The sequence below is a fragment of the Leiobunum rupestre genome, chromosome 9 (assembly GCF_980474605.1).
Source record: "Leiobunum rupestre chromosome 9, qqLeiRupe1.1.hap1, whole genome shotgun sequence".
NCBI lineage: Eukaryota > Metazoa > Arthropoda > Arachnida > Opiliones > Sclerosomatidae > Leiobunum > Leiobunum rupestre.
The window spans coordinates 13,095,686-13,121,400 of NC_143392.1; the positions used below are offsets into that span (position 1 = coordinate 13,095,686).

General features: G+C 35.1%; 3 protein-coding genes across 4 annotated transcripts; 2 read left to right on the forward strand and 1 right to left on the reverse strand.

The window, feature by feature from the left end:
• Positions 1-6: 6 nt before the first annotated feature.
• Positions 7-3,912, reverse strand: LOC149926600 (putative glucosylceramidase 3). The gene is made up of 9 exons (XM_090158817.1): positions 3,837-3,912; positions 3,520-3,771; positions 3,181-3,455; positions 2,793-2,956; positions 2,109-2,346; positions 1,825-2,049; positions 433-596; positions 251-370; positions 7-187 (listed from the first exon to the last, which is right to left on the reverse strand). The coding sequence occupies exons 1-9, from the start codon at positions 3,895-3,897 to the stop codon at positions 88-90; spliced, it is 1,599 nt and encodes a 532-aa protein (XP_090014943.1). The 5' UTR covers positions 3,898-3,912; the 3' UTR covers positions 7-87.
• Positions 3,913-6,122: 2,210 nt separating this feature from the next.
• On the forward strand, positions 6,123-14,000 carry mRpS11 (mitochondrial ribosomal protein S11). Its single transcript, XM_090158583.1, has 6 exons — positions 6,123-6,425; positions 7,437-7,564; positions 7,712-7,737; positions 7,816-7,890; positions 7,958-8,023; positions 13,847-14,000. The coding sequence occupies exons 1-6, from the start codon at positions 6,205-6,207 to the stop codon at positions 13,946-13,948; spliced, it is 618 nt and encodes a 205-aa protein (XP_090014709.1). The 5' UTR covers positions 6,123-6,204; the 3' UTR covers positions 13,949-14,000.
• A 243-nt stretch (positions 14,001-14,243) lies between these two features.
• Chd1 (chromodomain-helicase-DNA-binding protein 1) lies at positions 14,244-24,182 on the forward strand. 2 transcript variants are annotated; one of them, XM_090157571.1, is made up of 27 exons: positions 14,244-14,647; positions 15,728-15,927; positions 16,058-16,286; positions 16,491-16,546; positions 16,611-16,832; positions 16,893-17,246; positions 17,314-17,414; positions 17,492-17,667; positions 17,732-17,859; positions 17,916-18,132; positions 18,202-18,291; positions 18,356-18,750; positions 18,814-18,967; positions 19,037-19,189; positions 19,256-19,477; positions 19,551-20,090; positions 20,154-20,541; positions 20,601-20,739; positions 20,812-20,962; positions 21,025-21,138; positions 21,208-21,300; positions 21,362-21,505; positions 21,895-22,008; positions 22,185-22,529; positions 22,597-22,757; positions 22,821-23,024; positions 23,085-24,182. In XM_090157571.1, exons 1-27 carry the CDS (start codon positions 14,639-14,641, stop codon positions 23,449-23,451), a joined length of 5,466 nt encoding a protein of 1,821 aa, XP_090013697.1. In that variant the 5' UTR covers positions 14,244-14,638; the 3' UTR covers positions 23,452-24,182. The 2 variants fall into 2 exon arrangements, with proteins under 2 accessions (XP_090013697.1, XP_090013698.1); XM_090157572.1 differs by having other exon boundaries at positions 16,058-16,172.
• The last annotated feature ends 1,533 nt before the right edge of the window (positions 24,183-25,715 follow it).

Consider the following 25,715-nt stretch of genomic DNA (forward strand, 5'->3'; position numbering starts at 1 on the left):
ACTTAATTGTACCATGTACATATGTATTTAATAAACGAATTAAAAATACATTTACACGAAATGCGTGCAATATATGGATGTTTTAAATTAGTACCACAGGTAAGATTGCAGTGTGAATGGAGGAATTTCGTTTTCCACATATTTGTCGTAATCGTTCACTATCCTTAGTTTAACCGCGGTGGCGTTTCTGTAAAAAAACCACATATTAATTGACTATCTGACCTCCAAAAACACCTGATTTAATATTGACCTATTAAGTACGTGGAGTACGTATCCCAAGTCCGGTCTTCGAAATGCCACCATTTGCAAGTGAGTGTCTTGGCCTGCCAAGTCAACCTCAATCCTGACAGAATCGCGAGGTAACAGTTTGCTAATGAAATAAAGATCCACGTTTATTCGAATGCGTGTACCCTAAAAAGGACCGCGTCTAACCTGAAATGCGCCAAAGCGTAATACATGGGTTGTTTGTAAAACTCTTTCTTGTTCGCGTTGACTACGACGGGACTATCGGCGAAGTTACCGGACCAGTTAGGTCCTCCTTCTTCGTCTAGAACCAAATTCCAGTCTACCCAACCATTCGAGTAATGCTGGAGATCCTATTTAATAAAGATCAATTTATGTAGTCGTTTGGGAAGGTTCAGTGGCGTCGCTAGGGTGTTTTAGGAGGGGCTTCTAGCGCCCTAAAACATTTATGAAGCCGCTACTTAAAGTTCTGAAAAGCCTCTAATGAAATTTCAAGGTGTGCTAAAACTACTACTTGACGCCTTTGGGCCCGTTTTGCACCCCCCTCTCAATGTATTAAACATCTATTAACAAAATGGCATTAGAAGAAAAACCGTTTACTACAGAGGAAAATATCTGCCTATCGTGAAAGATACTTAGTGCAGTATTACTTTAAAAATTCTGTTGTAAAATGAAAACTGTAAATAATTAGTTTTTAATTTGAGAGGTTATAGAATACTAGCCGTAGAATTTCTAATACTACGGAATAATAAGACTAATACTACCAAATATACGGTTAAGAATACCAGAGATATGATTAATACATTACTGTACACCACTGTACACCACTATTGCTACGCTACTGGATATACCGATACACCTGGGATATTGCATCATCCAATATCACCGGTGGTGTCATTAGAAATGTCCCACGGGTCACAGCCCGGATGGGTGACGAAACAGCCATGCGCTGCTGACAGTCACAAACCCGACGCGAGCCACCCAACCCTCCAAAAAGCGTGGCAATGGGACGACCACTACCCACCTCACGCGCAGCTGTGGGAATAAGGGTAGATGCTATAACACCATCCACAGACACCCAGCTCACATAGAACGGGAACCAACGGCGACGCCCGGAAGCGAAGGCACTAAAAAGCGGACAATGGGCACTTTGCGAGCCACAGCGCCTCATACGGAGACCCTCCTCCTCACAGCTGGAAACCAACTCCTCCAGAAGGTTGACAGTCTTAACAGAAGCTAGGGGTAACTGGCACTGGTTACGTTAAAAACAAGTTGAAGCTCGTGATAGCAGACGATTTTTCTATTTAGTTCGTACTCCCTTTAATATAATTCCTAAATTTTGAAACACACTACGTTCCCTATATTCCATCATATAATAATATTTATATAATTCTAGATTGACCACACATTTTGGTGGATTTCAGACTAATACCTGTCATAGTGAGCGCGAGCAGTGTGCTGTACCGTGTCTCTTATCTTTTTTTGAGTATGACGTTAATTATACGTCACTCCACAGATCAGTAATTATTTCTATTAACTGACACACCTATCGATGATAATTATAGAGTATTTATTGTCTACTTCAATGATATCCGCAGCGTAACGCTCTCCTCTTTCCCAAGATCCCAATAGGACGCCATGTTCGTTGCTACTCAAACCCCCGGCGCAAGCTTCGGTTGGCAGGATGATCAGTTGGGGGTAATCGTGGTAAACTTGGTCCAAAATGGTTGCCGGGGCTTTAAAGTTCAAGTACCAGTGAAAGGCCACGCCGTCGACGAAAGGCCTGGCCACTGCGCTGTTCATTGCCTGGAAGGAAAATACGTTTGGAGAACGTACTTATTTTACATCGACGTAAAGAAACTTACTTTATTAACCCATTCTGGAAGAAACGTCCTTTGATCGTCCAAAATCAATAATTTCAGATGGTCCAAACTAGACTGTTTCAAAGCTGGTCCTAGATAATTTCCTAAAAAGTCGTTTTCACTTTGGCTAGTGAAACCCAAAGCTTGAAATGGAAAGTTCTCAGTAAGCCCAGCGCTGGGTTCATTTTGAACAGTCATTCCCCAGAAGTCTACATTTTCCGCTTGATATTGCTGAAAAAATCTGCAAAATCATGAACATATTTAGGATCTTCAATGGTAACGTTAGCTCTTTATTTAATACTGTTATACTTTTCAGAATAACATCATCCTGAGGTACCAAAACTAGAATATTTTTTGTACTAAATTAAACTATGAATTCACGAGTAAACGTATTACAATTATTATATTATTACATTTTTATACATAAAATATATTTTAAAAGTGTTAACTTCAATTCCGGGATTTGAACCTCGGTCATTTAGTAAAATCGATTATCTATAACGTCCAGATGGTGATATACGTGGAATTTGGGATGTAACCATAACGAAACGTATAAGAGCAGAATTCCCAGAACTTCTCAGAATTGCCTTGGACCCCTCTGTCAATCAGCTTATGTTGAGAGGGAAAATCTTTGGAGCCTAATTAGGTTTTTGTAAGGAACTACCCTTGTAGGAACTAGCAACGCACTTGACCAAGTAATTGGTGTAGGATGTAGTGTACTCCGGTCCTTCTTTCAAAGTTCCTTTCCCACTCATGTTATTGTTGGTCTTCATCCAAAACGGAGAGCTCCAAGATGAGGCCAATAGTTTCAGTTCAGGGCGCAGTTTTAAAGCTTCTTTTATGATAGGAATCTATTCAGAAATAGTCGTTATAGCTACATTATTAAATCAAAGTTGAAGCAGGGCTCCAGCAAAAACAACATTTCCGGGCCCCAATAAGTTATTATAATTATTATTATAACTATAAGCTTATTGAGAGAAACATGGGAGAAGGGTTCAAAACCGGGCCTGTCGGGCTGCTTATTATTATTATTTTTATAACTATAAGCTCGTAGAACCCAAGTTCAAGCAATTACTTTGTATTCGTAATCTTCTTTGGCTAAAGAGAAATGTGTCAGTTCGAAGTCATCTACGACATCGTCGTAAGAGTATTGATGAGTAGAGAAATCGGTGCTGGAGATGGGAACTCGACCGAAGTTGTATTCACTTCCTTCGTCCGAAAAGTACGATTTCATCAGTGTCTCCCGAAGTGATTGAGGTAAGGAATTGATGTTGATACCAGTCGAATCCGTGAAGCCACCACCGAAACCTATAATCTTTTGGTAATGGGTTGACGCTTTCAGTCTAATTTCTGCAAGATGCTTAGGTTACTCTTAACAAATTCAAATTAATTCAATTGCCCATATTCAAAATACCGTTAACAAACTTGGCCTTTTCTGTTTTCCCAAACAGCAGCGGAGATAAAGGGTCACCTATGGCCTGGATTTTATTTCGAAATTTTAAGGAATCCATTTGTCTGAACGCGTCTCCCTGTTTACTAGTTTGAAACAGGACAACCTCGCCAATGGCCTGTTTCGAGATTTTGGGCAAGCTGTCGCAGCTTCCTTCATTGCAAACGCAAACAAATCCGTTTTCCGTTTCCTTGCGATTACAAGTACTTACGAATACTTTGAAATATAAAAGTTTAGATGAAATTAGAGAATTTCACAAATTACGAACTTCAAATACTTACCAAATATATTCGATATTAACAGAAACGCGTACATTTGTACGAGAGCCGGGAAAATGTTCATGGCGCTCGGGGATTGGAAGCGTAATGAAGATACTTCCCACTGTTACGTTATGTGAATCACAAGTGTTTGCCTGTTTGTTACGTCATTTCAATAAAAGAGGATATAGCGTTGTAGAGTCTATTCAATGCCATACTTTTGTAAGTAGTCTATTACACCAGTAAATCTTAGTAATAATTAAGGAGGTTAGTAGAGTAGAGTGAATAATGTCGCGCACCTGTGTTGGTGCAAATCATATATGTCAGTTTATTGCAATAATAACAACGTATTCATTGTTCTTGAAAACAGGTAGGTTAGGACTGTGCGAGTAGTGGTTTTACGCAATCGAGTCGGGTTTCGAGTATTAATACATTTTTCATCTGGTGGTCGAGTCGGGTAATATTTTTATCGAGTCGGGTTGTCGAGAATTAGATTATTTAGAAATTTTCCTTGTTCGAGTAGTCAAGTAGTCAGAAAAACCCGCTCTGGTACTCGAGTATCCGTAGTTCTGTGGTAGAACACTCACTTGTCGTGCAGGAGGGCTCGGGTTCGAATCCCGCTCGATACTAACACTAATTGAAAATAAATTATACTACACCCAAAGAAAAAAAGGGGGCACTGTTGAGAAAAGCTTTTCCCTAATTCCAAGAAACTGCGAACGCAGTGATTGCACTTTGGTCCGAAAATGCGTATGCGTTCGCAGCCCAGACAGACAGACAGACACGGTCAATGGCGTAGCTGATGGTCCGCAGGCAGCCCAAAATGTTAGACCCAGTCCGCCAGAGAAGATAAAGAGATTATTGTTGAGTACCCGACTAATGGTCGATTACCTGAATATTTTATAATTTCGGCGGGAAAAAACAAGTTGGTGAGTTTTACAGGTGGGTTATTCGAGTACCCGATTAAGGCAAATTTCTGATACTCGATAATCGACGAGTATTTAAAATTTTCTTATTCGAGTTCGAGTATCTGATCTAAAAAATCGTTGGATACTCGATGCTGATCGAGTACTCGCACAGCCCTAATGTAGGTTGTAGAAACCGCAAAGAAAATTTCATTTATTATTTATCGGTAATTTAATAATAGGGTTTAAATTTTAAATCGGTTCTGAAAAAGAATTGTACTTTTAAGCCAACTGGTCAGTTATTAAGTATATAAATATAATCATTCTATACAACGATCATTTTAGGTTTGAAAAAGCTTGTACTAAAAATTACAAAACAACCGTATAGAGGTTAACGGTAATAGTAAGTGTAGATAGCCTTTGACTCACGTGGCATTAAGGGCCTGCCACCACCCTCCTACCATGAATTTATTCATATTCATGCTTCTACGCATTGTAACCCGGCCACCTGTTTAAAAGCATTAAAAGTCGCTGGATGACTAAGCTTGGGCCTAAGGTGGTGCCTTGATCACGATTAAGTACTGTTCCAACAGACGCGCTTCGGTGTTAAACTTCAGGTACAAGCCAGACCTGCTGAGACCTCCAAGATTCGAAGGAGATGTAAGGCCATAATAATATAAAAGAGGAATAACTAGTAAAATCTCTCTTCTCGTGGTGCTTAGGCCTATTAACCTTCGGCATTGTTTTGATTTAATCCTCGTTTATTGAAATTAATATATCAAACATTTCGCCTCCGAACGTGGAGAAATATTTTAAAACTTTGTCAGAGTTAGTGTTGCTATTCCTCTTCTATATTTTCCACAATAAAGTTCAAAGGGAAATAATGATTATAATTATTTTATCATGGACATTCTGTGAAATACTGAAATTTATTCCAGAGGTACAACTAGAAATGAAAATACAGAAGCTATTATTTATATTTTATTTATTTTGGAAATGAATAGTTTTATTAGGAAATATGATTTGTAATCTTAGATCTGTTAGGTGTGGAACTAAACAGAAAATAAGGTAAATTTTCTGTAAAGGAGCACTTTTAAAATATAAATAGTAAACTTCATTGCGTGTAAACGTGTAGTCGTAGAACGTAAGGCACATTTTGATTCCCTATTAGAATGTTTAGGAGAATTAATACTATCCAACCAGAAAAAACATTCAGTGAAAACTGTATGTAAACTTAAAATATTGAAAATAATATTATAGTATTACTCTAAATATAAAATTTTTAAAATTTCATTACTTGAAGTTAAAATAAAATTTCAAATTTTAATAAAAGCGTATTTTACAGATTTAGATGATGGTAGATTTTCTACTGAAGTATGCTAAAAATCGATCAGATCCGTGACACGTGATGCGACGAGAGAACTTGTTACGTCAGTCAGATTTGGTAAAGCTTTCGTACAGTAAGGACGTCGTTCGTTTTCATCGCCATGATAGGGAAAATAATGACGAAGTTTTCTGTTTTAGAACCAATAATATCTAATTATTTTAAGATAAGTAATTGTATTTTAACGCGAAATTATCAAACTAGTCGCAAAATGTTAGCGCACGACGATCGTAAAACTTGGCTCAAATCGATGCCTGCGAAAGATGAAGGATTGGGCAACGTGGAACTGGAGAAGGGCTTGGGTATAGATATCCACAAAATTGAGTAAGAATTACTTAAAATAAACCAGAATTAACAAAAATATTTATATGTACCGTCGTAATATGATCGTTTTTGTATATATATAAGCCTACTCTGAGGTCGGGGAAGTTGGAAAATTCGAAGTCCCCGAAATGGTTAAAGATGGCTGCCGAGTTGTTGTTTTGGGCTTTGAGTTTGAACGTCGGCGACTTGGGAGGGAAGGCTCCATTCGGGGAAGCCAATATGTCGGACGTTGCTCTATGCCATGCTAAAGCTTGCCCTACCGAAATCCCCACTAACTGAAGTACAAAGTGCACCATGCAAAATTGATTCACTCTGACTTTCTGGGCAAATTAACTCTAGCTTAGTACCAAACTTAAATGCTTGGGAAGTAGTATTTTTTAGCATTTAAAGGCCATTTTGAAATAAAATTTAGTGCAGATTTAAATTGTTTTATTGACTTAAAAACTTTACTGTAACCTTAAGAAATTGTAGGTAGAGTAATGTAACTTAGTCCAATATTTCCTTTAATATGGTAATTAACCAAATGTGAAGCACAAATTAAAAACATTTGTTCTTAATTTAACGTTTAAAATAGTTGATTTCATTGCTAATTCTGCAAATAAAAGGCTTTGATCTCGCTTTGGTATTAATTACATTTGACGAGTAAAAAATGTTTGCAGCTTTATAGTTAAATGCAATGGTGTGTAGTTTAAATTAAATGCAATCTATTTTTAAATGAAGTTTATTAGTTAAATTAAATAAAAACTAAGGTTATAGTTGCCTTTATCAAAGGTACACCATATCTTTTTGCATGATGCAGTGTGTATATATATATATATATATATATATATACACACACACACACACACACATCACTTCCCTTTTTGGTTTGGTATGAATAAAGCGAGATTGAACTGTGACCCGATGGGACCATGACAAAAACTTTATTTAGATAGGATCTTCTTAATTTAATTAAAAATTAAAAACAAACTTTATATTGTTTAGTTTTTATACAAAGACATTTTCTAATAGGAAAGTGAAGTTTCCCGATGAGAACACCCCAGATTTGATTATTAATGGTGTTCGCTTTGCGGATATACCAATATGTTATATCAGAGTTACGAAAAACAATACAATCATGACAGTCACCGATTCTAAAGGTTAGCATAAGGGACTTTAAATTGTTAGTTTACTGTAGAAGTAGAGATGAAATTCAGAAACTATTTAATTGACCTTGAAGAATTAGCTTCTATGTTAAGCCATGTTTTGCTCTTGTTTGTTATTTTAATGCTTTTGACCTTTTACAGGTCATTCTGTGGCAATCAGATCATGTGTAAGTATCGCACTTGAAGTTTAATATAATTTTTGGAATTAAAATTGAAACTTAAAATATTCTTCCATTTTGATACAGGGTATTGAAGGATATAAAAATGCCAAAAAGGGAACAAATGTAGCTGCTCAAGCAACGGCAATTAACATTGGCTTGGTAATTATCATTTTTCTATTCATGTAAAAGTTTTGAGCATTATTTAAAGAAAATATTTATTTTGTAGAATGCCAGAGAGAAAGGAGTGCAGCAGGTTCGAGTTGTTATAAGAGGACTGGGAGCTGGGAGAGCTGTAAGTTTGATGATTTAGTATGTAATGATCCTTTCCCAATTCTTGATTACACACTAAACTACTCCCAGTACTGGAAGATTATCATTTCTGCTTTAAAGTAAAATTTTTCTATGTGCGTCTTAAAAACCATTAAGTTTGCGAACTTGGAATGATGGTTACGTTCCAGTCGTAGGAAAGGTGTAATTCCAAAACATTGTATTGTCTTTAGATATTTGGTTAATAGGTTAGGTTAGAAAAGTTATATGATAAATTTATAAATGTATGTAATTGGACATTATAAATAGAGTTAATCATTATTATAGTTAACTTAATTAGCAATGATTTATTACTATTCACTAATTACTTTTTTGATTTTTTTTTATCGTATGATCTTTCAAAAAAGCGCAAAATACAATTAAGCATTGCAACTAGATTTTAAGATGAGTAATTTTGATTAGCTAATGCAAATATTAACTCGTATGGCCTTAAAATGACACTGGAGTGGAATAGAAGGTTAACTTAATAAGAATTTGCCATTCACAATTGTCAGTTGCCTCATTAAATAATTCTTCAAGTATCACATTTAGCGTGCTAGCAAAACCTAAATTAGAATAAATTAGGGTTATTGTTTTATGTACTGCAGGTGTTCAAAAACGACATCATAGGTATCTTCAGAGAAATAATTAACCGAAGCTGCTTCTAAAGCCATCAATTTAAATATAGCTTAGAGAACCTTAAACTAATAGTTTGAGCCAATGTCTATTTGGATGATTCTAACCAGTGATGGGCCGAATCCGTTATGGTATTGGTTACCGATATCGCTTTTTTGCCAAATAAGCTGTTCACGTCTAAATTACAGATTTTACCCCATACAGATATCTTCAGATTTTTCACAATATTTGAAACCTATATTCTCAAAAACAAGGCAGATGGCGCCACTAACCTTGGCCTTTGGCATTGCTAATTTATTGAAAAATATCGGTATTGGTAATCTTAGATATGGGTGGTAATAATCTGTTAGAAATGGGTGGTAATAATCTGTTAGAAATGGGTGGTAATAATCTGTTAGATATGGGTGGTAAATAATCTGTTAGATATGGGTGGTAAATAATCTGTTAGATATGGGTGGTAAATAATCTGTTAGATATGGGTGGTAAATAATCTGTTAGATATGGGTGGTAAATAATCTGTTAGATATGGGTGGTAAATAATCTGTTAGATATGGGTGGTAAATAATCTGTTAGATATGGGTGGTAAATAATCTGTTAGATATGGGTGGTAAATAATCTGTTAGATATGGGTGGTAAATAATCTGTTAGATATGGGTGGTAAATAATCTGTTAGATATGGGTGGTAAATAATCTCTTAGATATGGGTGGCAAATAATCTCTTAGATATGGGTGGCAAATAATCTCTTAGATATGGGTGGTAAATAATCTGTTAGATATGGGTGGTAAATAATCTGTTAGATATGGGTGGTAAATAATCTGTTAGATATGGGTGGCAAATAATCTCTTAGATATGGGTGGCAAATAATCTCTTAGATATGGGTGGCAAATAATCTGTTAGATATGGGTGGTAAATAATCTTAGCTATCGGTGGTAAATCTGTTAGATATTGGTGGTAATTAATCTGTTAGCTATCGGTGGTAAATAATCTGTTAGATATCGGTGGTAAATAATCTTGGCTATCGGTGGTAAATAATCTTGGCTATCGGTGGTAAATAATCTGTTAGATATCGGTGGTAAATAATTGTTAGATATCGGTCTACCCTAATTCTAACCATAAAATGCAATACAATGTTTTGATGTATGTCCTTTTCCAAGAATATAGTGTTGTGGAAAAAAATTATGGTCAAACTAGTATTGATTTTGAATTTTTTTGTGCGTTTCTAAGCAGTTTTTATTACTAGTGCAATTGGAGGGGGACTGGGCAGGTGGGCAAAATCTCACAGGAGGAAGTACTGCTCCCCCTTAGCTTGAGTGGGTACTATGCCTACCCCACTGTAAACATCTTCAGTACACTTATTTGACCATTTTTTTTTCTGACAAGGCCAATTGTTAGGCTTAACAGTCTGAGGGAGATTAAGTTGAGATGTACTGAATATCTTGCTCTGCACAAGTACCTAAAATAGACCTTATCCATCCATCGGGATTATTGAAAACTTAACCAAATAATGATAAAGATTATTATATTGTTAGATTGTTGGTTGAATAATATAATACTTTTGATATTATATTCAATCTGAAGGTATCAATTATCCACACCCCCAGGGCTCTCACCAATGTACCCTGTTTTATTATATATTTAATTTTGTGATAAATCTGGCTGTTTGTGGAAGATCCCAACAATTTTAGTGACTACCTTCTCAAAAAACCACTAAGCAGCGCCAAAAATGTTAAAAGTCATGGGAGGGTGATGAAAATAGGAGAGATAATATTTACTTCAAACTTTCATACTTTTCAAGGGTACTTAACAAAATAGTCAAGGCTGATAGAAATGCAATAGTTATAACTTGTTTTACAAGATTCATTTTTAGGATAATGTAGCTCAAATTAAGACATAGTTTGGTTTTCTTGTTGATCACTAGTTTCAGAGAATTCCTTACTTGACCATAAAGGCAATTTTCATTATTTTTCAATTTTGGTGGTAGCTCTGTAACCAGTTAGAAGCAAAGCAATCGAATAGCGCATTAGTTATAAGCTGTTAAGTTTCAACTAACTTTTTACAATAACACTCAACTTTTATAGAAATTCATAAACATTATACCATAGTCTCTTTTATAGAAATAACAGTTATACTCTAATCTTTTATAGGCTATTCTTATCAGCTAGAATTTAATGTATTGAGTTATCATATGAAAGTTATACTCTTGATTTTTATAAATTAAATAAATTAAAAATTATACTGTTGCCTTTTATAAATCTAATTAAAATAGTTTACTCTGGCCTTTTCGAGAAACCAAGTATATAAATGTTTTAGAAGTTATTTTTATCCCCTGGGGGTTTTTTTTTATAAATTATACCCTTGACTTTTCTAATGTATAAATTTATAGCCTAACCTTTTAGTTTTCACCTTTATATTATACCATGACCTTTTATAATTCTAATGTAAATGTGACCTTTTAGATATGATATTTTATAAGTGTAAAATATCTATAAAAGGTCACAGTATATTTATTATACTGTGAACGCCTAAAATATAGATATAAAGATACCATGACCTTTTATAAATCTAAAAAAGATACCGTAATCTTTTATAAATCTAAAAAAGATACTGTAATCTTTTATAAATCTAAAATAAATGTAACGACCTTTTATAAATCTAAAATAAATTTAGCGACCTTTTATAAATCTAAAATAAATTTAGTGACCTTTAAATCTAAAATAAATTTAGCGACCTTTTATAAATCTAAAATAAACTTAGCGACCTTTTATAAATCTAAAATAAACTTAGTGACCTTTTATAAATCTAAAATAATTTTAGTGACCTTTTATAAATCTAAAATAAACTTAGCGACCTTTTATAAATCTAAAATAATTTTAGTGACCTTTTATAAATCTAAAATAATTTTAGTGACCTTTTATAAATCTAGAATAAACTTAGCGACCTTTTATAAATCTAAAATAAACTTAGTGACCTTTTATAAATCTAAAATAAATTTAGTGACCTTTTATAAATCTAAAATAAATATACTGTGACCTTTCATAAATTTATTGTAAATATACTGTGACCCTTTATAAATTTATTGTAAATATACCGTGACCCTTTATAAATTTCATGTAAATATTAGACAGATTACAGCCGCTTTAGAAAACGTGTAGGTGAAAGTTTAAGGAGTGTTGACGTTGCTTTATTGTGTACACGTTTTCGATTTGAATGAAGGCCTGACCTGTCTATTATACTAATAAATAAATCTAATATAAATATTATACCTTGACCTTTAACAAATGTTATATAAATATACCTTAAGCTAAAATAAATGTTATATAAATATTATACCCTGATATTTTATGAGAATTTAAAACTGGACTTGCAACTTACAGAAATGTAATTAATTACTTTTTATAACCATTTTTATAAATGGTTCACCATGCATGATCTTTTACAAATGCTAAACCATGCATGATCTTCTATAACCATTATACTTTTTATCAAATCATTATATATAATATTTATAATTGCATAATCAATTGCAGTTTGATATTTTATCAACCTTGTATAGAATTAAAATACCATAGAAATTTTAAATTAAAACTTTCAAAAACCAGGCACCTAAAAAATTATAAAAAATAGTTCTATAGATATAGGCAGTTTTCAGAGGAGTATTATTCCTACACAGTACAGATGAGCCCCAATTAGCGAAAAATTACCTACTGTTAGAATTTATGGCTGAAATTTTTAACATGGTATGCAATACATTATAAAATGGATTAAAAAATGATTTGGCAACTGTATTGGACTATTTCAAATGTTTGGTTTAAATTAAGGTTAAATCCGTTTTCTTCAAAAACTTCATATTTACCTGGTTGTTGAAATGATCAATACATTTTATGCATTAGATAATAAATGGTCAAAATAACTTTCATATATAATACAAGTCCAGGGTGTAACATTTCACCTTATTATTGAAATGACCAAAGGAAATTACAATCCTTAATTAATGGGATCAAAAAAGTATTGCTATTACAAAATGGCCAACTTGATTATATAATGCTTTTTACCTTGCAAATTATTATCAAGGTTAATTTTGTTAACATTTTGGTGTCAACAACTAATTAATTTAAGCTTTCAAGGTTATAATTGAAAATGCCACAAATCTTAAAATATAATACAAAATAACGTTTAATAACTAGGATTAGCTATAATGGTTTTAAAAAAAAGTTTGATGTAAAGTATGTCAAATTTGGTTTGGAATAATATAACATTAGTTGCATAAAATAATTGCGTAAAAATAGATTATCCAAATTAGCCTTAATAAGAGTGAGCTTTTATAGTAAAAGATTTGCTTGTACATCAATAACAAGTCGTTAAACAACAAACTAATTTTTTGGACCCACTACGTCTGAGTGCAAAACCTATCTTTCACGTGACATCATCACTATTGACTCATGGCCGCCATCTTGACCAAATAGTGTACCATGTTTTACTTCTTAATCGTTTGGTTGATAGCCCTAATTGACACTAATATATATATGGTCCATTTTGATCTGCCTTAGCCATGTGCCAATTAATTTCCCAAAGGAGAACCACCCTTGTGGTCTAAGAACTGTTTTGCACTCAAAAACCATAACTTCCTTATTCGCACACTACGCGAACTTATTTAGCCTCCGATAATATTGAGAAACCTAACCCTAGGAGGGATTAGACCAGCAACTAAAACCCCTAACCGCACTTAAATAACAAAGCAAACAATTGCCCGAGGTGCTACTTCGTAGTGTTGCCTTTTATTCGATTTAGCCTAACTATTATACCAGGTTGCTTGGTTAGCAGTTGGAGGGTGGTGGCAGGTCCAACCATTCGACTGTACAGTTCCTTACAGCGCCCCGTGGTCCCAAAACCTTGCCCCTAGTAAAACTAGCAAACAACCATTTATGATGGGGAACTTCATTAAGAAACCATTGTATTTAATAAGAATTTAGGAACCACCCTACTGCCAACTACATTGTTGTTGAGAATCAGTTTGGCTATAAAAAGGCTTGTGCAGACGCTTAGGTTTTGGTTAAATCTCATGTCTTAACGCTGATTTATGAACACCCTAGTTGTAAATCAATGCCCTGAGGACTGTAATGGTCATGGGCAGTTTCAGCACCCCTTTCTAATTGACTTTTGGGTTTGCATTAGGCATCCATAACAGGTCTGCAGATGAGTGGAATGAACATCGTTTCAATTACCGATCATACCAGAGTATCATCATTAAGACCAAGAAAAGCCAGAAGAATTTGATCATTGTCTTGTATTTTTTTGTGTATATTAATAAATTATGTATAAACGTAAACACGATTTTTTAATGATTAATGTAAGCTTATTTTTTACGACTTAATTGTATAATTTTTGGAATGCAATCTTTGTCGGCCCTTAGTTATTTAGGCGAATTAATATTTTTGGGTTTCTACATGATGCAATAGGTATTTTTAGTAAGAAAACTTAAGTTTTAATACTGTTGTTGGTTGGTAAACCTCTAAAAAGGCAAAAACGTCATTGCCGAGAACTGGGGAAGAAGGTAATATGGCCGCGGATATCGTTTTTGGATTGGTTGTCGCAGAATAGCTGAGTCTTTGAGGACCAATTTCATGAGGATAGAAGGGGTGAATCGGAACCCAATGTCACCATTTCAATCCCTGTGCTATCGAGATTAATTAAACGAGTATTTAGTATCGGGATTAAATTCTAAGCTGTTTAAAATAAGACGACTTTGTTTCGTCTTCGTAGTTTTTGCCGGGAGCTCCCTTTCCCCTCGCTAAAACGGTGTAAATTTTGACGACGTAGCGCGTGAAGTACGGATAACGTACGATGGCTGCCATCTTGGATGCAATTTCAAAGATTCACGTTAAACTCTGTTTCTAGGAGGAATTATTAGTTTTAAAGAACAGTTTAACTTAAATCAACTACTGTAATTACCGGAATTACCAAAAAATGAGCGAGGTTAGTTGTTTTTTAACATTATTCTGAGTTTTTCCATCGTTTTCGCTAAGCCTAACTTACAGCATGTAGGGCGGGGGGCCAGACTTTTGTTCGATTTCGGGGGCTGCTCTACTATTTCTAATATCTAAACTACTATCCCTTTAATAGTTAACTGAATTAAATTACTTAGTTATTTAATAAAAAGCCTGAGTTACCGGTTAGACCTAGTCGTGAAACTACTTTAACATCGAGCCAGTTTATTTTAATTTGTCCTTTAGTTGAGGTCAATTTATGGAATTGAACTTCATTGTTGTATTGTTATTAATATTTCTTCTTAATCTACATTGTAAGTTAGCTTAACTGTTAGTATTATTAAAATGTTAATTTTAAAAATTTTATTTTATTAGTCCTTTGTCTATTTACGGGTTTTTACATGTTTTTGAAAGCGAAGTTTAGGTACTTAATTGAAAGTTTCTTTTAAATAGTTAATTAATTAAACTGTTCAAATTATTTTTAGCAGTTTTTTGTTATAGACATTGTCCTCTTTCTTTGTAATTAGGTGGTCGAGAGTGTTGGTATAAAGCTATTTTTAACAACGTTGAGCTGAAATTTTCTGCCTACTAGTAATTTTGCATGATGATTTCGAACCTTTCTATTAGTTGTTTCATCATAAGAGTTACTTATAAATATTCCCCATATGATGCACTTTCAAATGAAGCGTTAGTCCTTAAGATTTTTTGGGGACCCTTTTTTTATATTTAACAATTTGTTGGAGGGTGATGCTTAGAATTCACAAACTTCTTGACAAACCTTGAATTGATTTAATATCTTTTCTCAAACACTATGGGAATTACCATTTCAATTTTTGTCTTGTTCAACTTGCCAAAAAGTTCCAATCTCTTGTTAATAATTTACCGAAAAAGGGTCTTGCTTTTTTTTATTTTTTGGAGCTTGCTCGAAATTAATCGAGCTTATTTATGGTAAAATATCACAACGCGTGTGGAATATTTTAACAAGCTCAATAAGACAAGAGTTTATGCTAGCATCTATTGAACGAGGTAATGAGTTATACGTAGTTAAATAAAATTAATTTTGGACTAGTCTGAAAAAGACCCGCAGTCTGGGGATGATGATAATAAAGCTTCCAGCGATGATGAAACAGGAAATAGCAATGCTTCTAATAATCCTAAAGGAGGATCTGTATCTGGAAGTGGCTCTGGTAGTGATTCTGACAATAGTTCCAGCTCTCATTCTTCCAGTTCTTCTAGCCACAGTGCAGGTTCCAAGTCAAATTCTAGCAGGTTTGTTTTAAATTACTAAGAATTCTTTATACCCAGTTTGTACAGAAGGTGCCAATCTGTTCACCATCACTCTATAGTACTTTTGTTTGAGCATTAGGTTAATACGGTTGTTGTAACCCAAAATTTTCAGGTCTGCTAGAAGTGGCTCAATTGGGTCTGCGAGGAAAAGGAATGATTATGACTCTTCAAACCAGTCTGAATCTAAAAGTGGCGCATCATCTGACGAAAAACGAAAGAAATCATCGGTGAGTGGTAGTAACAAAGACCGCGGCAACAAAATATGGGAAGATAATCCAGATATGTATGGAATAAGAAGGTCTTCCAGATCTAAGAAGGAACCAGAAAGATATAATATTGGGGTTAGTGCTCGTTGTAAAATTAAATATTAAGAAAATATTTTTTTAACTTTGCACAACCCATTTTTTAGTTCTTTGTACGTCGTGATATTCCAAAAATTAGTCTTTGGAATAATTTATTTTTAGATATCGTTACCATTATTTTCTTTATTATTTTATTCAATAAGAAGTGTCGTTTAGTAAAGAATTCTTATATTTTTGATAAAGGATTCGGAAGAAAGTGACAGTAAAACTGAAGGAGAAAGGAGAAGGCGACCAAAACTGTAATTTACAGTGTTAACATCTCTTTAAAATAAGTTTGTTAATTTAATGCCAAGTTTCACTCAGCTCTGAAAGTACAAGCGAAAGTAATGCCACATCTCCATCCAAGTTACGACCTCAAACTAGACAGATTAGCAAGCCAATTACGAAAGCGTCTAGCAAGCGCAGACCTCCTCCACCCATCAAGAAGAAAAGAAGATTGTCAGATAGTTCTTCCTCCTCCGAATATGAATCGGACAGTGATATGGATAGGAGAGGCTCTCTTAGAAAGTCTGGTCAGAAAGTCAGGTAGAATTGCAATAGTTGTATTGAATATTACATGGTCTAACGGTAAATCTTGCAATTTAGTTACAAAGAGCAAAGTGCTGATGAAACTGACTCTGAAGATTTAATTGAAATTGAAACTAATGAAACTGAGGTTCAAGCCCCTGATACTGCAGAAACTATTGAAAAAGTATTAGACCAAAGGATGGGGAAGAAAGGCGCGACAGGAGCTTCAACCACTGTTTATGCCATAGAAGACTTTGGCGATCCTAATACTCCTAATCCCGAAGAGACAGAAGCTCAGTATTTAATTAAGTGGAAGGGTTGGTCTCATTTGCACAATACGTGGGAAACGGAAACTACACTTACTGACCAAAAAGTGAAGGGCCTTAAAAAAATTGAGAATTATTGTAAGAGAGAGCAAGAAATTAATGATTGGTAAGCATCTTGGTGATGTCTTGTTTTGAATGGGTTTTATTTACCATAAGATAAATTTCTATATTAGGAAAAGACGGGCAACCCCTGAAGACATTGAGTATTTTGATTGCCAACAAGAAATGACTTACGAACTTAGTTCTAATCAGATGAAAGTTGAAAGAATCATATGTATGAAATCTTAAATTTTTGAGTAACGAGTATGTACAAAGAATAAAGAGTTATTTCACAATTACAAATCTTTCCAGCTCATGCTGATTCCAAATCTGGTGAGTCCAACGACTACCTTTGCAAATGGGAAGGCCTTCCATATTCGGAGTGTACTTGGGAGGATGGCAATCTTATCAAGAAGAAATTTCAACATGAAATCGACTCTTATTTCTCAAGATTAAAGTCGCAAAAAACTCCTAGCAAAGTTTGCAAGGTAAATTTTTTGGCACCTTGATTTATATTAAATTTCCATTTTATTTTACTCAGTTCTTTCATAGGTACTGAAAAGCCGGCCAAAATTTATTCCATTGAAATCGCAGCCTAAGTATATTGGTGGTAAAGACACCTTGGTGTTGCGAGACTATCAATTAGAAGGACTGAACTGGTTAGCCCATTCTTGGTGCAAGTAAGATTCGATTGGAATTTTTTTAAGAATGTTTTTTATATTGTTTTGTATTTTAGAGAAAATGGTGCAATATTAGCTGATGAAATGGGTCTCGGAAAGACTATTCAAACAATAGGTTTTCTCTCGTATTTATTTCATCAACACAGTCTCTTTGGTCCGTTTCTTCTGGTAGTTCCTCTTTCAACCTTAGCAGCATGGCAGAGAGAATTTGAAATGTGGTCTCCTGAGGTGAATGTGGTTGTGTATTTAGGAGATATCCAAAGTAGAAATATGGTACATTTTGTTAACAAAGCACATTTTTTAAAATTGTTCTTATTATTAATACTCCCTTTCATTTTATAGATAAGAATACACGAGTGGTGTCACCCTGGAAACAAAAGGCTTAAATTTAACGTATTATTGACCACTTACGAGATCTTATTAAAAGACAAAGTATGCTTTACTTGTGGGTTAGCTATTGCAAGAGAGCTGTATTCTGAATTATGAATCTTTCTAGTCATTTCTCAGCGCTGTGAGCTGGGCTGTCTTAGGAGTAGATGAAGCTCATAGATTAAAGAATGATGATTCTCTCCTGTACAAATCCCTCTTTGATTTTGACACAAATCATCGACTCTTAATTACGGGAACACCATTGCAAAACTCTCTGAAAGAATTGTGGGCTTTGCTACATTTCATTATGCCCATAAAGTTTAACTCTTGGGAAGACTTTGAAAGAGTTCACGATCTAAGCTCTGATAACAATGTGGCTGACAAGGGTTATGCTAAATTGCACACGGAATTGGAACCTTTCTTACTTCGGAGAGTCAAAAAAGATGTTGAGAAATCGTTGCCAGCTAAAGTGGAACAGCTCTTAAGAGTTGAAATGACATCTATTCAAAAGCAGTATTATAAGTATGTTTACCAGTTAATTTTATTGTTGAATAAAATTTCTAAGAGACTTGTTGCCTTAAACAGGTGGATTTTGACAAAAAATTACAAAGCTTTGAGCAAAGGAGTCAAGGGAAGCATTACTGGATTTGTAAATATAATGATGGAACTCAAGAAATGCTGTAATCACTCTGCCTTGGTTCGAACTCCCGATAATACTGGAGGAATGGATCCTTTCACTGTAATTTATTTTCTTCTTGTATCAAATTGCCTTGTTTAACGTCTCATTGGTTACCCTTATCTTTTATAGTTCTTAATAAAAGGTAGCGGAAAGCTAGTTCTTTTGGATAAGTTACTCTGTAGGCTAAAAGAAACTGGCCATAGAGTTCTCATTTTCTCTCAAATGGTTCGGATGTTGGATATTTTAAGTGATTATTTGCAGTACAGACATTTTTCATTCCAAGTGAGTACTCTTTACGTATGCCCTATTAGGATGACGCTTATATTTATTGTAATGTATTATTATCAGAGACTCGATGGGTCCATTAAAGGAGAGCTTCGTCGTCAAGCCTTAGATCATTTCAATGCGGAAGGGTCAAATGACTTCTGTTTTTTGCTCTCTACAAGGGCAGGAGGATTGGGTATTAACTTGGCTACTGCAGACACTGTTATAATTTTTGATAGTGATTGGAACCCTCAAAATGATTTGCAAGCGCAGGCAAGAGCACATCGTATTGGACAGAAAAATCAAGTAACTATTCTGGAAATTTTTTAAAACAAACCTTTTATTTTGCTGTGTCTAATTATTCATTATATGTTAAAAGGTCAACATTTACCGGCTAGTAATGAAAGGTAGTGTGGAAGAAGAGATCATAGAAAGGGCTAAGAAGAAAATGGTGCTTGATCATCTTGTCATTCAAAGAATGGACACTACTGGTCGGACTGTACTTTCTAAATCCGCTCCTTCCAGTACCCCCTTTAATAAAGAAGAGTTGGCTACCATTTTAAAGTTTGGTGCTGAAGAACTTTTTAAAGAAACTGACGAAGGCGAAGAGGATGCCCAGATGGATATTGATGAAATACTCAAAAGAGCTGAGACACGAGAAGAAGGCCCAGTTTCAGCTGGTGAAGAACTTTTATCGGCTTTTAAAGTTGCCAGTTTCAACTTCAACGAAGACGAAGAAGTCAGTGTGCAAAGTGCAAGTGCTAGTGCGGTTCCAAAGGAGGAGGAGAATGGTGCTCAAGAAAAGGATTGGGATGAGATCATTCCTGAACTTGATAGGAAGAAAGTTGAAGATGAGGAAAGAGTTAAAGAAGAGATGGAGCTGTACCTTCCTCCCAGGAGTAGAAAAACAGTTCAGAAAGTAATAATTTATATCATTTATGAAACATGGAATTTTTAACTTTAAAATTAACGTTTTTATTAGAATTCGTTAAAATCTGAAAGTGAGGATGAGAGGTATGGAAGGCGGAGAAGGAGAGCTGCGGAAGCCGAAGCGGAAGCAGAAGATAGTGGCTCTGAAAAAGATGATTCTGATGATGATAGACCCAGAAAGAGAGGCAGACCTCGCACAGTTCAGAGGGACCATATTAAGGGGTTTTCTGACGCCGAAATTAGGAGGTTTATTAGAAGTTATAAAAAATTCTCAGTTCCTCTGAAGAGGCTCGAAGCTATAGCCATGGATGCTGAGTTGCAAGAAAAGCCATTAGCCGACCTTAAGAAATTAGCAGAAATGTTGCACTCTGGTTGTGAAAATTGTATGAAAGAATACTTAATGAAACAAGAAAATAATAAAACTACTCCAGGAGAAGAAGGTACAGATATTCTCGATAGTTAAGCATTAGTAAGTTTTCTAATAAAGCTGATACTATAGGGACAACGAAAAGAAGGGATCGCGGACCTTCGTTTAAGTTTTCTGGGGTTGCAGTCAATGCTAAATCACTTTTGAACTGTGAAGCTGAAATGGAACCACTCGACATAATTTTACCCACAGATGCCGAAGAAAGGAGAAAGTAAAATCACTTAATTTGAATACTTATATAAAAATAAAAATTAATTTTTATTGAAAAATTCTTTGCTTAAAGATGGGTTATTCCATTTCATTGCAAACCAACCCATTGGGATGTTCCATGGGAAGCGGAAGATGATTCAAAGTTATTGAATGGGATTTACGAGCATGGGCTTGGTAATTGGGAGGCCATGAAGATGGATGCCAATTTAGGATTACAAGAAAAGGTAAAATGATTGCTGTTGCTTTTTTCTCATTTGCAATTACGTAATTGAATGATTTGTTTCAGATTCTGCCGGATAATGATCAAAAACCTCAAGGAAAGCATTTACAATCAAGGGCTGATTATTTGCTGAAAATATTAAGGCGTAATGTAGACCAAAAGAAAGGAGCAATTACTAAAGTAATAATTTATATAATTTTGATGCTGTAGCGTGATTTGTTATTTAAATTGTACTCTAATTTCCTTTAGCCCGCAGCTAAAAGAGCTAGGAAGCCTAGAAATGACAAAGCTCTTAGTAAAGCATTTATTGAGAATGATGATAGCAATGACAGTGTCGCTTCAGTGAGACATTTCTGGAAATATTAACATATATGACATGGTCTAATCCTTTGTTTCATATCAGAGTTCTGCTAAGCCTCCTAAAGTAGGCAAGAAAAGTGGGGATGACAAGAAAGGCATTAAAGATGAGAAAGTTTCTGTAGGTGATGAAGATGATATTAAGAAAAACAAAAAGGGTGACAAAACCAAAAAAGCCAAAAAGAAAAAGGTAATTTTGTTAATTATAACCATTGAATTGGGAATAGTACCGCTAGAATTACATAGGCGCGTTCGGGAGTCGTAGTTTCCCGAAACAAATTCTGAAATTTCGAGTCTGCGCACCCAGCCATCAACTCCATCATTATACGTTGGCGCCATCTATAACTTTCAAAGTCTTAACTTATATCAGTTTAAAATTCCCGCTGATGCAAAAAAATTGTATAGGATATAGTTCCCACCGCTAACAGCGGATAGCGCCATCAACAAATGATAGAGTTCAATTTTGAAAAATTTGTTTCGCGGAAGGCAGGTTGAGACTAATTCTAGCTGTACTATTCCCAATTCAATGATTATAACATGGTTTTAAAGGTTTGTGATGTTTTTTTTTTTATTGTTAAGAGTGGAGACACTAAAAAGAAGAATGCTCCACCACCAGCAATGCATTACACCGCAAACGCAGAGCCCCAGGTTATTGATACATCTGGGGAACTTGAAGCTCCTATATTTAATGAAGTAAAATAATTACATATTTTAATTAGTGTTTGTTGTTAGCTATTGTAGCAATGATAAGCTCTTGATTAATAATGTTTATGTAGTGAAGTTTCCTTGAGTAGTGTATGCCCTCAATTTTATCAATCCAACATTTTTTTATAAGTTGTTTTTATTGATAATTGTTTTTGTATTTTTAGTGTAAAGAAAAAATGAGACTCGTTAAAAGAGCTTTGAAACAACTAGATAATCCTGACAATACTTTGCCAAAAGAAGACCAATTGAGGCATACCCGACAATGTTTACTTAAAATTGGAGACAGGATAAACGAGTGCCTTCAAGAATACAGCGATCCTGAAAAAGTTAAAGAATGGAGGAGTTACCTGTGGATATTCGTTGCAAAATTTACTGAATTTGATGCCAAAAAACTGTACAAGCTTTACAGGCACGCGGTTAAAACTTCCAAAGAAGATAAAGCCAATGAAGCGGCAGTTTCTGGGAAGGCCCAAAAACCAAAATTAGACTCTTCCAAAGGAATTGATGATGTATGTTGCTTATTTTGATAATTACTTTGAGAATATTCTGCTGATGTAATTGTTTTTTAATTAATAGACAAGTCAGCAAAGTCAAGGGTCTTATTCATCTAAAATGGACAAACAGAATAGCTCGTCAAGTCACAAGAGCTCTGGTAGCTCCAAAAGGCGCCTTGAAGATGGACAAGATAAACCTTCCAAAAGATCGCACGCTGATGGAGAGAGAAAAAGAAAAGAAGGGTAATAAATTTTTTGTATTTCTCGTTTTACTTGTGTTTAACTTTCTGTTTTCATTTGTTTTAGTCATAGCAGTGGTAGCTCCTATTCTTCAAAGGACAAAGATTACCATCACGATAGAGGCTATAAAAAGGGTCAACCACCTAATAACTTTCAATCTGGTGGTTACAACCGGGGCTATCCACCTGGGTCCTCTGGTAGCCGATGGACTGGGAGTGGAGGTCACAACCAACCTGTGCCATCATCTTGGGATGGTTACGCAAAAGAAAGGTTAGCAGTTGTGATTGAAGTTCTTAAGTTTTAAAAAACTTCAATTTCACAATTTTTTAGGTACAATAACGAATATTACAATCGAGGCTATAATCGTGAAAAAGATCCTAGGACATACCCACCAGACAGAGAGCACTTGGACCCGAGATATCACCATCACCAGGGATTGCACAGCGGGTCATCGATGTATAGTAGTAGTAGTAGTGGTGGTTATAGTGGCTCGGCGATGCATTCTTCTTACGCTGGTTACGGACATCCGGGCATGTTAGGCCCTCAACAACAACAAATGCCCACAAATGTGGGGAGTCATAGCCCAATCGGACCTTACAGCCCATACCAAGGTCACAGTGATAGCTGGAGAAGGAAACAGAATATGGAAGGCTATAATAGGGGGCCTAGAAATAGTCGCTCCGATAAAAAGAATTAATCAAAGACTAAATTAAGTGTGTTAAAAATGTGAGAGAAGACGTTGGAGAAAACTACTTTTTACCCTGATGTGTTTTTAATAAGTGAGATGATTTTCCGGTGTAGTTTTGTTGGGATGTTTATATAAAGAAAGTGATCGAGTAGGAAGATATTATATTACGCCTGCGTTTTATTTTTATGAAAAGAAAAGATCAAGGATCATCTTTAAAAGTGTAATATAGTATTTCCCGTAATCACTGTTGAAATTTCATTTTTCATTTATACATGAAACATTTTGTATAAAATAATAAGTGGTACAAACCACCTTGAAATTGAATGTAATTAAAAATAAGGATGAAGTGTGAATGAAATTAATTTATGAGTATAGTGACTAGGTTTCCATGAAAAAAATTATAATAATTGTGTACAAATTGATTAAATTCTCATCTGACTGGGAAAATTTACTAAGATACTCTCCAGTATGAATAACCATTTTAGAACTGGGTTGTTATCCAATGGGTATTGCATTAAAGGGTGATTATTTTCTCAACATATGATGAAAATCTATTTGCAGATTCCTTCAAAATTTTGTGTCAATAATTACTGATAAATTACCTACGTTAAACGTTTTGTAAATATTTCTATGCATTTTAAACTGGCAATTAATACCTTGTGTAAGTATTTTGGTTACGCACTTATTATTCAATGTTTTAATACCCTATATTTGGTTTTCTAGTGTCATAAATTTATAATTAATTGAATACAACCATGGCTATGTTTGTAAGTAAAAATTTAGAAATTGCCAATTTCTAACATTAATTTTACATGTGAAAATATCTCTGGGATCAAAAAGCTGGTATATTAGCCTGCAGAACCCAACAATTTATAGTAATAATGTCAAGGGATAACCTAACAGATCCAAGGTGGTAGAATATTAACTAGAGATCTATCTCGTGCTTTACAAAAATGTACTAACAACAATCTTGGAAAAGTTTAATACAGCGTCCTGTGAAAGCAAAAACCACGTATATTTATGGATAGAGTAGTGGATAGTTAAAGCACGGTGGTCGAAGCTTGGAGGAGGGAACCTGTATTAAGCTTCTCTACTCCAAGGTTGAAGGGCCAAGCAAGTGGCTGAGTACAGGTAGGGACGAAACTTGGTCGGTGGGAATGGAATGGGAGGGGAGTTATTTTCCAAAGCCACCAAGCCAAAAGAAAAAGTTGACTGTTTTCGGACAGTTCAGCTATCGACCAACATCTATCAAGATCTGTCCGTTGTGTGAAACGGGGTGGCATCTGCCTTAATATCCGTCAACTATGTGAAGAAATAGCAGACTATTTCAATGATGGCAATATAGTACTATAGACAGAATTCGTATTTGATGGATGGGGCACTTTCTTGAAATCATGTAAGTAGCAAGACAGCTGTCATTAGTTGGTGGCGTCTAGGAGCAAAAAACACAGCACTCCACACAAGGTGAACGCAACCCGTCAAAAGTCGTGCATTTTCTTGTGTACATTTTCATTGGTTAGACGCTTTAGCGCCTGCTGCCGTCCGAAGGGGAAAATTGTCTACCCTTCCGCCCGTAAAACGATCAGTTTAAAGCAGGGCCGGCGTGATGCGGGTGCAAAGGGTGCGGTCGCACCCGGCCCCGCGCTAGCTAGAATTTAAGGGGCCCCGCAAATTTACTTTTATATTAAAAAATTAAAGATTTTGACAACCATTTTTTTTTTCATTTTCAAATAAATTGTGGGACCTTTCACCTATTTTATTATGCATCTAAAATTTCTAAGAAACCATTAAACGAAGCGGGTGACTATTTTTGTAATAAACCGGCCCCCGCAGCGTAGTGGGCCAGCGGGCCCCCCGCTCGGTTTTTCACACTTTCAAGCATTTAACGGGAAATTCCTGGAAAACCCAGTTATAGATAAGGTAACAAAAATGCAGGTGTCCAATGTCTATTTCCAATAACCAATATATGGGAAGAAAGTATACGAGCGGCGCAGAAAAGAAAGCATGAAGAAATTGCCGATAAAGAGAAGGATGCGCCTTCAAAATTTTTCGAAAAAAGCAAATGTACTGGCACACTTATAAGCAACGAAATCTGTAAGGTTAACGAAGAATTAAGAGAGAACTTCGTTCAGTCATCGGGTGTCGAAAACGATAAAATTGTGTGCGCGATTGAATCATCGTTCGAACGCGTAACTTTGTCACCAATCAATAGTCTCCCGACAACCACGTGATTTTCAGTGCTGCCAGACCACCCAAAAATTTGTAGCAGACGC

Excerpts from the sequence above, each read along its gene's own strand:
- LOC149926600 (XM_090158817.1), bottom strand. The coding sequence starts at position 3,897 with ATGAACATTTTCCCGGCTCTCGTACAAATGTACGCGTTTCTGTTAATA. Across the intron at positions 597-1,824 it reads ACGCTGCGGATATCATTGAA|GATCTCCAGCATTACTCGAA; the intron begins GTAGACAATAAA and ends TTTATTAAATAG. Across the intron at positions 188-250 it reads GTACTCCACGTACTTAATAG|AAACGCCACCGCGGTTAAAC; the intron begins GTCAATATTAAA and ends GTTTTTTTACAG.
- Chd1 (XM_090157571.1), top strand. Across the intron at positions 15,928-16,057 it reads TCCAAGTCAAATTCTAGCAG|GTCTGCTAGAAGTGGCTCAA; the intron begins GTTTGTTTTAAA and ends CAAAATTTTCAG. Across the intron at positions 16,833-16,892 it reads AAGTCTGGTCAGAAAGTCAG|TTACAAAGAGCAAAGTGCTG; the intron begins GTAGAATTGCAA and ends CTTGCAATTTAG.
- mRpS11 (XM_090158583.1), top strand. The coding sequence starts at position 6,205 with ATGATAGGGAAAATAATGACGAAGTTTTCTGTTTTAGAACCAATAATA. Across the intron at positions 7,891-7,957 it reads CGGCAATTAACATTGGCTTG|AATGCCAGAGAGAAAGGAGT; the intron begins GTAATTATCATT and ends TTTATTTTGTAG. Across the intron at positions 8,024-13,846 it reads GACTGGGAGCTGGGAGAGCT|GCATCCATAACAGGTCTGCA; the intron begins GTAAGTTTGATG and ends GGTTTGCATTAG.